This window comes from Pundamilia nyererei, unplaced genomic scaffold, assembly GCF_000239375.1.
Source record: "Pundamilia nyererei isolate P.nyererei 1_Seehausen unplaced genomic scaffold, PunNye1.0 scaffold00002, whole genome shotgun sequence".
Lineage (NCBI taxonomy): Eukaryota > Metazoa > Chordata > Actinopteri > Cichliformes > Cichlidae > Pundamilia > Pundamilia nyererei.
The window spans coordinates 7847371-7860032 of NW_005187403.1; the positions used below are offsets into that span (position 1 = coordinate 7847371).

At 39.6% G+C, this 12662-nt stretch overlaps 1 protein-coding gene across 5 annotated transcripts in view; it reads right to left on the minus strand.

Annotated features, from left to right (window-relative positions):
- Positions 1-12662, minus strand: part of ctif (CBP80/20-dependent translation initiation factor) — a 59887-nt gene that overhangs the window by 21671 nt on the left and 25554 nt on the right. For all 5 annotated transcript variants that reach the window (XM_005720376.1, XM_013910159.1, XM_013910150.1 and 2 more), the window contains one exon: positions 715-791. In XM_005720376.1, coding sequence (XP_005720433.1) covers positions 715-791 — 77 coding nt within the window. The remainder of the gene's footprint in view (positions 1-714; positions 792-12662) is intronic.

The window sequence follows — 12662 nt, forward strand, 5'->3', positions numbered from 1 at the left end:
GTGTTAATATTTCCCATTTAAAAACAAATAGACCAAAACCCAAGCAAACTGATGTTGGTCCATATTTTTGTTCTTTTCTTTCTGCCAAGCCTTCGCTGCTGCGGCCATCAAACATAAATACAAAAGCTCTGGACAAAAGTAATTATCCTCTGAGCTTAAAAACAAGGATAAAAGTGCTTTTTTTCCATTTGAATTAGAGACAATTTCCTCTTTTTAAACCACAAATACAATCACAATATTTTCTCTTCGCTGGTCGCTTAGCAACTGAAGAACAGTTTTCCAGTGACATCAGGGCAGAGAGTGAGAGAGAGAGCGATTTTTTTTTCTTTTCTTCTTTTAAGGACCTGGTTTCAATGAAGTCAGACTTAGGTGAAATTGGATTTCATTGTATACAATTAAAGTAGATGTGCCAGTGTGAAACCTAGTTTGGACTTGAGATTACTTGAACATTGTAGGCACAAAAACGAGTGACTAAAAAGCTGGCACTTTTTTATTATAGAGACCTAATCAACTTGAAAATGGAGGAGAAACTTGTCTCCTCCGTGCATTTTCTTTATTCCCCATCTGCAGTGGAGTGTGGAACCTGCATTACTGTCTCAACTTTTCTTTGGATGGGGAGAGATGTCAGGGCTATGGGCCTGACTGCACTGACACCAACACAGAAAAATGTTTCCTCTTACTGAGGTAGGTGTGTGTGTGTGTGTGTAGGCTTACCGTCGGTCGTTCCTCCTGCGTCGGAAGAGCTTTTTGGTGTGTGCAATCTCAGCCTCGTTAGGAAGGGGTGGGAAGACCTGTAACAAGACAAATCACAGAGTAAGAGTAAGCATCGCTGCTTTCAAAACTAGCATAAAGAATATACACATGACTTCAACAATAATCCATTAAAACACACTTGAGTTGCTAGTATGTGCACAAATGTCTACAGCTACAGTTAGAACTGTCCTTGATGATGATTTTGATTTTAAGAGAGTGAAGAGAGTTAAGAGTGTTGAACATCTTGTTCCTTTCCACAGGATGACTAAAGTACTGCTACAAGAATTCTCACAGTAATAGTTGACCAACAATTTTTATTCAGGCTTGTGTGACTGCTGGAACTTTTTCCACAGTACTTGTAAGTCATGGAGGAAGTCCCCCCCCCCCACGTTTGTGCTTGTGATACTTCTGAAATGAGGAAGTATCGAAGTTCATAGAAACCTGTTTTCAGGATCTTTTTCAAACTGTCCTTCAAGGTACATACTCACTAGCACATGATAAGACACAAGCATATTTTTTTCACAAGACCAGCGCCCATTTTTAAAAATCTCAGTACCGCATCAGCTGTGCAAACAACTTCTGGTTTTAAAATTGAACAAAATTGGGGGAAAATGGACCGGGAGTGGAGCCTATATGTGCTGGAGGAAATACACTGAAAATTTCATTCATGAAATGAAGCTCGCAATTTTCTCTCAGCCTGATACTTGAAGTATTCACAGAGATGGTGATGTAGGAAGAAAATAAAGAAACAGGATTAGAAGAAAGAAAAAGACCACACTCATGCTGTGTGTGAAAAGCTAGGCTGTGAGTCTGTGCCACAAAAAGCATTTCAGGTAGGCAGCTCCGCACTGTAAAATGGCAGCTCTCTTACCCTCGGAAGGGCCATAGCCATGGGACTTAAAGGCCTCTTAGCATCTGTTGGTTCATCAGCAACCAATCTAAATTTAGGGTTGGGTTTTGTTTTAGCCACATGCTAAATAGGGACTATTTTAGAAACTAGAATATGCTACATTTCAAATGAAGTGTCACATTTTGGCATAAATATTTTTCTGTTAAAAGCTTTTCTATTTAGGTGTTACAAATAGGAGAACATCCATCGATCTTGTCACAGATGGCTAACACAGACAACCATTCACGCTCACATTTACACCTACAGCCAATCACCAGTTAACCTTGTTTGCATGTTTTTGGACTGTGGGAGGAAGCTGAAATACGCTGAGAGAACCCACACAGGCACAGGGAGAACATGCAAACTGCACTCAGAAAGGCACCAGTCCACCATTTGATTCAAACCCACTTACTGTGAGGCCACAATGCTTATCACTGTACAACTGTGCTGCCCCAAGAAGAAGAATAAAAAGAAAAAAATATCCTGTTGGACATTAAGAGTATATAACATACACACTCTATTGGCGATACAGTATCTTCTATCCTGTCATTGCTGCTGTTGTTCCTTTGCCAACCACCAGCTCGCCCCAACCGGCTGTGGTGTATTACTGCCCTTCCCCGAGCCTGCTTCTGTTGACGATTTCTTCCTGTTAAAATGGGTTTTTTCCTTCCCACTGTCGCCACTGGTGCTTGCTCATTAGAGGAGGTCTGATTGTTGAGGTTTTCTCTCTAGTGCTGTATGGTCTTTACCTTATAATGCAAAGAGTCCTGATGAGACCGTTGTTATAATTTGGTGCTATATGAGTAACCTAAAACTGAACTGAATAGCTGTTGCATCACTGTAGAGTTCTCATTGGCCATGCAAATAAAAACAGAAAAAAAAAAATCCCTTTAAGGCATAAGCCATCTCTCTTCGGAGCTCCCTGCTGGGCAGTGATCCTCAGGGAGTTCCTGGAACTGTTTGATCCACCTATAGTATGTAGAGTTGTCCTTGAAGATCTCTTTGATCGGCTGCTTCAAACAAGGATTTCAAACATCCTTTTCATTTCCAAAGGATGACTGAACTATTACCACAGTAATAGCTGAGTGAGAGTTATTGATTGTGATTAGTTTTTCGCAGGCATGACTTTGACAAACTGTACAGTAATAGGATGGCTATGGCGAAAATCCACTGCCTCATGTCATTCACTGCAAACAGACACACTCAGTAATTTACTCAATAATGACCAGTACATTGTGTGTGTGTGTGTGTGTGTGTGTGTGTGTGTGTGTGTGTGTGCGTGTGTGTGTGTGTGTGTGTGTGTGTTTATGCACTCTGGAATCATTAGAAGTTGAGCACCAGCAATCATCATACAAATGTATTAAAAAGAAGCCAAGTGTCTAAAACTGCATAAAAATGGATAAGAGAGAGACAAAAGCTATTATAAGCCTCTTTTTTTATTGTACCAATAACTGAACTCAAATATGTTCTGTTTAAAATGTAATAGGAAAGAGGAAAGCAGGATATCCTCACTTTTGTGCAGGTGAAAACAGCAGAGATATGAAAACAAACAATAATTCATTGAGGGACGAGGAACAGTTATTAATGTTCTTTAGTTTAAATCAAGACTTAACACTTCCCAGGGTTTTAATAAATAGCACAAGGTGCCCTGCATTGGAAGCGACAAAGTATAATCAAACAAATAAGAAACATGAGTATGTTTTTACAGTTAGTTCTAACATGGATATTTCCAATGCACACTGTGTTGGATGTCTTACTTACACAGTTCACTTCTTGTGAAAAGGACATAAGACTGTCTGCCATCCATTAAACATCAGCCCCGTCAGTCAAACATCATCATTATGCGCTGTTACCATGGTTACAGGCAGGACTAGCACATGCAGTGTGCAATAAGAGTGAGTGCAGGAGGCTTGGTACTCCTGGTTTCAGGTCTCCCACCCTCATTTTCAAGTACGTTGTGTGACACACACACACACACACACACACACACACACACACACACACACACACACACACACACACACACACACACACACACACTTTCGAATTTCTGTGTCCCAGGTGTTGTATGTTTTTTTTCCTTACAGGTGCAGCAGTTGGCGACACGTTGTGTATTTCTATTTGTACTCTATCCTGTCCTGCCTTAGACATTGACATAATGTATACCACATATAATATAATAACTTTAAATACAATGACCAGAAATGAAGAAATAGTCAGATAAACCCTGAACAAGAGGAGCCTAATCAGAATTTATAGAGCTGAACCTGGCTCGTTTGGCACAACAGTGCATTCAGATCATAATTCTGATTGCAAAAGCTACCAGACAGGACAGGATTTTAAAAAAAGGTGCATGAGGCAGAGTGCTGTGCAGTCTTTGGTCGATGCTGTATAATACTGTATCATCATTTTCTTCTTCTACATACAAGAATGACAAAAAATACGGTCGATATTAAATCTCAAAGATTTTTTTTGTCTCATGACTTGATAATATCGACCGTATAATGACAATAATGCCTTTTGATAATGATCACATGAGCACTTTTAATATTTTGTTCCCATTTTTTTTAGTTTACCTTGACATGAAACAGGACTCTTAGACTTTTTAATTCAATGCAAAATAACTAAAATATCAGTACATTTCTGCCGTTATTTTAATGTTAGGAATACATTTAACGAATCATCCATTTACACAATAGATCATAAACAGCCTGAGACGTCGAGAAGTTAGAACAATTTAAGAATTGGTCTCAATTGTTGTTGTTGTTGTTTTGGTTTTTTTTTAATTCAGTCTGCTGTCATTATAAAGACATGCACCAGCATGGCTCCTTGGCTTGCTTTGGTAAGACTGCCGTAAAACTGATAATGACTCATACCTGCGGTTTGGATGAATTTAAATGTTCAGACAACCACGTGTGACATGATGCATTCTTAACAACTTCTAACACAATACGTTCTAGTGCACAAAACAAAAAAAACATCCTCCCCTGTAGTTTTTTTTTGGCACACTGCGAAGTGATCCAGTCAGTGCACTAGACTGGATACCCTGGCAAGCCAATTCTGGTTGGTATATGTATGACCACTCTGGTTTAGAAGTAACACGAGAGAGAACTTTTTAGAGCTGCAAGCTTTGGTTTCCATATATTACAGAAGAGTGAGATAAAGTGAAAAGAAAACTGTGTTACAAAAAATGTTTGTCAGCGGTTCTTTAGTCCTGTAATGACTTATGCCAGCCTTTCATAAACTTCCTCCAAGGACTGTGAGTACACACAGAGTACAGAACATACCTGTACAGCATCGCACTGCAAACTCAGACATCATCTAAAAACACTCAGAAGAAAAACTGAAGAGCCCAAAATTATTATAGTTGAATTCTGATGGAAATCTGAGATGCAAAGAGTCTGGAAATGTAAATAAACACATGCTTTTAGCCTCTAACAAACTAACCCATATTATAGACTCTGCCTTTGTTCCCTCATAATTTAACTCTTCTTACCACTGGAATGATCTGAGAGGGAGGAAAACGGAGAAACTGTTGCATGTTTAGCTACTGTAGTTCTCCTCTAGGATATCATTAGCTATAATTCTGCCCTCAAATGGTAACCAGATGACAGTGAGTGCACGCGCGCACACACACACACCCCACCACCACCACCACATATTTCTTAAACTCTCTACTTGCTGCATTTCCTATTGCTAGTTAGATCTCATTAGAAAGCGCTATTAATAGAAAAATAGAAAAAAATGTGAGTAGTTTCTATCAGATAAGAGAGGCGTGATCGAGAGACAGGAAACGAGAAATGTAGAATTGCCTCTCAAGCAGCTGCATGTGTGAATATGCTATCTGCAGGTAGCAGCCAGTTTAAGGCAGATCAAAGTGAGGACCCATACTGTCCTGGTCCCCAGCCAGAAGACCTCTCACCTCGAGGCAGGCCGTGCTAGCCCTGTGGACGTGACAAGGATGGAGGGGAGGGACTGCCTGCGCAAGAGCTGATAGAAAATGAGACTGATTTTTATCTGTGGATCTGATCACATCTGTATGTTTTTTAAAACAAATGTAGCTCTTCAAAGATTACGATACACTGGTGGAGATGAATGACGAGCTGTGCTACAAAAAATGACGAAAGAAGGATTAACCCCTTTCATCACCACTGTCAATAGTCTTTTATTCAGACTCTTAATTTTATCGTCCATTGAACAATTAGGGCTAATAATGAGGATTCAGACTCATGACAGCTAAATTTGAGGAATATTTTTAATTTGGATTTTATATGCTTGAAGTAGTCGGCAATAAAGGGGCTGGCAGTGATGAGGGCTCGAGTCCTGCTAATGTGAAGGCAGAGCTTCCTTTTAAAACATTCATCACTTGAAGCCTTAACAAGCCAGAGCTGGCACAACACACGCATTTTAATAGCTAACAATGATCGTTCCTGCAGTCTTCAGTTTTAGACTTCAGTTGTGGATATGCATGTGTAGTACGCAGCCTTATTTTGTAGAAAAGTAAACAGCATGGTGATGTAAACCATCAAACTCAAGTTTTTCCAAGTTTAAAACAACATCGAGTCTCAGATGTCAAACAGCGTGCCAACAGCTGAAATATAAATCAGCTTGAATTTTACAGGCCTGACTGTGGTGTCTCTTTTATGCGTGTATTGTGTTTTGCGGTTGGGTGTTGCGCGTCCGCCTTCAGGGGAAGTCTGGTCCTGTAGCATGCCAAGGACATTCACAGGTTAGCACATAAATCACAGTAAATAATTCACTCTGGAGTTGGGTTGTGAACTCTTTGTCATCATTAGCATCTTGGAATTTTCTTTAGACACAGGCTGACATGGTTACAGGACTGCCTAAAACAACCACGCAGATTCCTTCAGACTGTTACCTTCAGGTGTTCATCTGCACCAGGAGCAGTCTGAAACATGAGCAGCACCTCTGCCACGCATTTGTTCTGACTTTGGCACACAGTAGTCATTAATTATAGTTAGTGGATAGTGCTTGTTTTTTTTCCATCCAGCTCAATTATAAATTGAAAAAAAAAAGGAAAACCTGTTTAGAAACCTATTTCGTTTAGGTACCAGTGAAACATGGGATGCTATTATAGCTCTCATGTCCTGCATCATTCCCCCTTGCTAATACTTTCCTGTCGACATTCCTGTCAATGTTAGTAATAGAGGTAAAAAAAAAAAAAAAAAAAAAAAAGATCAACCTATCTAAAATTGAACTATGCATACTGAAGTTTTGATGTTAGCATTTTAGCTGCCACCATAATATTTTGTCATTTTGGAGCCAGAAGCTGCCATATTTGGATGAAAGTGTGGAGTGTTATTAGCTATTAGCTAGTTATTAGCTAATGGTAGCAAGCTAGCAAAGTTTAAAGTCAAAGCTCGCAGATGTCCAGATAATTAGTGCTTAATAACACGCTAAACAACTACTAGCATTTCATGTAGCTGAAATAAAGTGCAAATTCAGTTGATATGTAAAAAATACGAGTTTAGGGGCTACCTTACAAAATAAAACGCCTTGAGGCAATTGTTGTTGTGTTTTGGTGCTGTATAGATAAAACTGAATTTAATTGAACTGAAATTCCAAAAACGTGACTGTAAAATGTGACTATAAATTTAGAACTTTGAACAATATTTTCATGCGTTTTACATCTTTTCCTATTGATAAAGACTCTCCTTATACTACACAAAAGTAATTAAGTAACAGATAAATAATTAAATGACAGAAAAGTGTCTGTTTTTAAACTGTCTGCTATATAAAAATGTCAGTTTCTCCAATTTCACACATTTATCATGTAGTTTCACTGGTCTGGCCCCACTAATACTTAGTAGCATTTGAGAGGATTCAGTTTTTCTAAAGAGTTGCCTAAACGGTCACGTACCAGGTCAAATGCCATTGTTGATCCATTCATAACAATTGTGAGTATGGAAGGAGTATAAGTTGCAAGGAAGGAAAGTAAGGAAATGAGAAATGTTAACAGGGTGGAAATGTGGAGAATGGAAATGGAGAATAAAGATTATAGAACTTTGTCTGCTATAGCATAGAAAATGAAATGCATGTCTTCCTTTCCCTTCTGCTTTGTAACAATTCTGGTATGATGCTTATTGAGTCGCTCCATTGTTTCTCTTAGTTTATTTATGTTGCAAGGGCTTTCAGCCAAAAGCAATAAATTTAAAGCTGACCCAAGGGTGGCATTACAGGACAGGTTGTTGAGAGCAAAAGCCGCTGTCAATACAAGACAGCAGGCACGTAAAATGAAAATACAAAAACGTTCCTCAACGTTTCATTCACAGGCCAAACCAAACAAATAACGCTCCTTTCTGTGTCTGTAAGGAAATTAGAGTTGGAAGTTTTTGTCTTTTGTGGGGTGGGGTGGGGTGGGGTGGGGTGGGGGGTAGATTTTAAACAGTTTCTTTGTTTAACTTTGTTACTAGCAGGCTTAAAAACTACATCAGATGAACATTATCTGAGTCATATGCTTAAGAAATAGGAGAACCGAGAGATGCATCTGGCTCTTCAGTTCATCCATCTACTGTTTGCCAAAGCCTCAACAGAAATGGTCTCAGTGGAAGGGTGGCTGTCCAGAAGCCATTGTTAAGAAAGAGAAACAAGAACTGGACTGAGAATCAGCAGCTATGCTGATGGAGTCATGTATCCAACTTGGGGTTGTGTTTCAGGCAGTGATGTTGGGGATCTCATCAAAAGATGGAGTTAACCAAGAAAATTACGTTAAGTATTATGACAATTATCCCAAACATTGGTAAAAGCACACCAGGATTGGCCTCCCCAGAGCCCAGACCTCAACAATATTAAGCAGTGTGGGATCACCTTGACAAAAGGAACAAAAGGCAGCCAACATCCAAAGAAGAGCTTTGAAGAATAAAGGAGGCCATACCAAATTTTGACTTTCAAGTTAGCTAAAATTGTACAAACTGTTTTGTCCTATTTACTGTATTTCCATGTATCCTTTCATAGGAAAATTAGGATTTACTGAAACATATGTAAGTATAAAGAAATATAGGGTGACTTTTGCATAGTACTATATGAAATTTTACACACAGTGTGACTTTTACAGCACTAAGTGATTTCATTTTATAAATTATTCACGAAAAGCAAACTATTAGCACTCTTATTACTTTAACTTACTAACTTTATATGATGAAAGATGGCATTTCTACCGTTAGATTTAAGTAGCAGGAAGAGATAAATTAGCAGTAACATGCTGATCCTGGATCTTTTTTATCGGACCATCTTGTCACGCTAGTATTCAGAATCTATAAAACCCCTCTAGTACAGGATTTCCTTCATGTTTCATGATACGCATTGCCTTTCATGTAACTTAGTCTGTAGCTGATGCATGCTAACAGTACAGACAGAGGAGATTTAGAGCTGCCACGGTCGTGTATACAGGATGATCTGTGATAAGAGGCAAAGATGTGAGGTCCTGACATTCATGTCTCATTTAATAAGTGATCAGAGGCCAGCGCCACAGATGCTGAGACAGGTACATCAAAGAACTCAGGGGTCTTGCTACTGGAGGATATGGAGAACACTGCAGGATCAAAGTGTCGGAGACTGAAAAAGGGAGAAAAACTGTAGTACCCTATAGAAATTAACTGCTGCTGCAGCGGGTTTTAAGTGCATATAGCTGTGCTCTTGGCAGCTCTCAGAATAATGAAAAAAGGCTTCAATCATATGTTCTCTCTACATCCCAATACTCTGTGTGTGTGTCTGTGTGATATTTCTTTTAGTATATTTATAAAGACCTGCAAATAGCATATATACATTTTTATGAAGACATTTTGCTGCTTCTTACAGTGAAACTTTACAATCCGTAATCGCAAACTTAAGATTACCTCATTCCTTAGGAATAAGCGCACAGGAATGCAATTTATTATGATTAAAGTGCAGGTATGGCATTTTTAAGTCTGTCTTAAAACAACACTGCCTTTATGAGTGGACTTCTGCTGTGTATAAGAATATGGTTGGTGTCTGCGTTTATCCAGGATGATCTGAAAGTAACAAGCATTAGATGAAAGCTCTCCCTAGACTTACCCCGAGGAAACCTTTAAAGGCCACGTTACCGCTAATTGGCTGAGCCTATTTCTCAGAGGACCACAGTAGGACAAAAAATTCTGACGTAAAACAGCAAGCTGTCAAAAGAGCCACATGTCTGATGATTGTGAGCTCAATTGCAAAGATTACTACACATACTGACACGCTTGATTCATCAGAGCCTATTGTGAGCAGCTGCCGAGGGGGTAGGTGCGTCCAAAAAAAGACATAATGCGTTAATCACGAGAAACTAAAGGTGCGTGGCAATGTAAGTATTATAGTATTGCTTCGACAAACACACACACACACACACACACACACACACACACACACACACACACACACAAATCATTAAAACATTGGCAATTCTCTTTATACTAGAGCCCAACTAATTTTTACGGCCCATACTGATAACAATAGTTAATAATTAAGAATCTGATACATCAAGTTGTATATTTTTTTCTTTCAAACACAGATTTCTCTACCATTTGTTACATGAGTCCTTATTGGACTGGATTATTTATTTACACTCTGCCTGACTCTGATTGGCTCAGCTAGTCCACAGGTATGTTAATGACCTAAATACTTTGCAGACTGCCCTCTGGTGGATAAACTATGCAAGCTCAACATTCAAAACATGGATAAAGTGCATTTCCCCCTTCTAAACTTGAAATTTTAAAGTTTTATTTATTAGCAATTATAAATGTTTATACTAATAGATTGGCAAATAGCTAATATTGACTGACATATCAGCCTAACTAAGTGTCTACAAGAAAGTATGCATCTTCTAAAGTTCAACAAGCAAACATATTCAGTGAAGACTGTACTAAGTACACTTGTGAAGCTTTGGGAATTCCTGTCAAATTACTTCTCGGAGAAAGGTCTCTATGAAGAGTAGGAATAATTACTGTGACAAAAACCTAAACTCACGGAGAGTGTGCTACACCGTTTCTTTAAAAAAAGACCATAAAATTTGATTAAAAGGGATTAAAATCAACGAACCAATTAATTTTTGGCGTTCCACTACGATATATTTTATGCTTTTGCATACACCACTCCATATTCTTTCTGCCACTCATATGTGATAAAACAGGTCAAGTCACTGGTGACGTATTGAATACCTCTGTGTGAGTGGTCATACATTTCCCATGGTATTGTGCTTTCATGCATGCATGTAAGCATGGCTCCAGTCTTTCTCCCAAGCCAGAGCCCAGAGCAGAACAGAGTACAATGATGATTAATCCAGTATGTGTGCGGTTAATAGAGTGTAGGAGCCAATCGGTAGTAGGACCAGAGACAATAGCAGGAAGTAACCACGTGAAGGGGGCTGCCGGTCACCATGACCCTATGGATATTGTTCTGCTGCCTACCAAGATTTGAAGGATGGAGGGGACGAGTGAAGGACACCATAAGGAGGGTGGAGGCAGAGCATAAGGGTAGTGGTCATAAGTAGGAAAAGGCAAACTGGAGGAAACAAAGCGAGAAGAGGTAACAGATAGTAAAAATGCCATGAAGGAGACAGGTTTAAGGTTAGCTTAAGTTAAAACTACAGCAAAGAACAGCAAATGAGTGCGTATGACCTGCACGTCTCAGACAAATTGACAGCTGACACACAGACCACCAAAGAAACCCACCCCGCCCCCAGTGTCATTCTATAACCGGAGCCCTGCTCTGCGGCACGTACACTTCCACACTGAGGGGCCAACCAGTCTGTAATATCCCAGCTCCAGATTCCTGCTTTGTTCTCCGTTTGGACGGCTTTGTTCACAGACCAGAGACCGGATGTCTTCTCAGTGACTAGCTGCACTCTCCTTTTCTCCCGGGTTGCACCCAAGTGCTCTCCTCATTATCTGGTGCCCTTTATTTTTATTTTATTGTTTCTTTCTTTGAGAAGCAAAATACTTTCTTTTTTCTTTTTTACTGAACCAAACACAAAAAAACCCTTAATATTAAAACATGACACCACATATTTATCATGTGAACCCACTGCTGTACAATACAGTACAGTATATACTCATTGGATACCCTACTTGCTAGTATCAGGTTGAACCGCTTTTGCCTTCAGAACTTAATTCTTCATGGCACAGGCTCAACAAGGTTTCTCAGAGATGCTGGTAAATATTGACATGAGGCCTTTTAAGTAGTGTGAACTCCTCAACATGGTCAAGAAACCAGTTTGAGTATCTGAGCTTTGTGACATGATGCATTAAACTGGTGGAAGCGGCCATCAGAAGATGGGCACACAGTGGTCATAAAGACGTGGACACGTTCAGTAATAATACTCGGCCAGTCTGTGTCATTAAAACAGTGCTCAAGTGCTACAAGGAAAAAAGAAGAAAAAAAGCATTGCCCAAACAATTACACTGCCACCACCAGCCTCAACGGTTGATATGAGGGAATATGGATCCATTTATTGTCCAATTTTGGTGAGCCTGTGTGAACTGTAGCCTCAGTTTGTTCTTAGCTGACAAGAGTCTCCTGCGGGGTGATCTTCTACTGCTGTTGCCCATTTGCTTCAAGGTTTGACATTTTGTGCATTCAGCAATGCTCTTCTGCATGTCTTGATTTTAACAAGTGTTTATTTGAGTTACTGTTGCCTTCCTATCAGGCCGACGAAGTCTGGCCATTCTCCTCAGACCTCTGACATTAACAAGGCATTTTTGCCTAGAGAACTGCTGGTCACTGGATATTTTCTCTTTGTCAGACTATTCTCTGTAAACACTAGAGATGGTTGCGTGGGAAAATCCCAGCAAATCAGCAGTTTTGAAAAACTCAGACCAGCCCCTCTGGGACCAACTAACACACCATGTTCAGACTTACTTAAATAACCTGTCTTCCCTGTTCTGAGGCTCGGTTTAAACTTCGGCAGGACCTCTCAATTGTGTCTGCATGCCTAAATGCACTGAGTTGCTCCCATGTTGATTAAATGTTTGTATTAACAAACAGTTGAACAACTATACATACA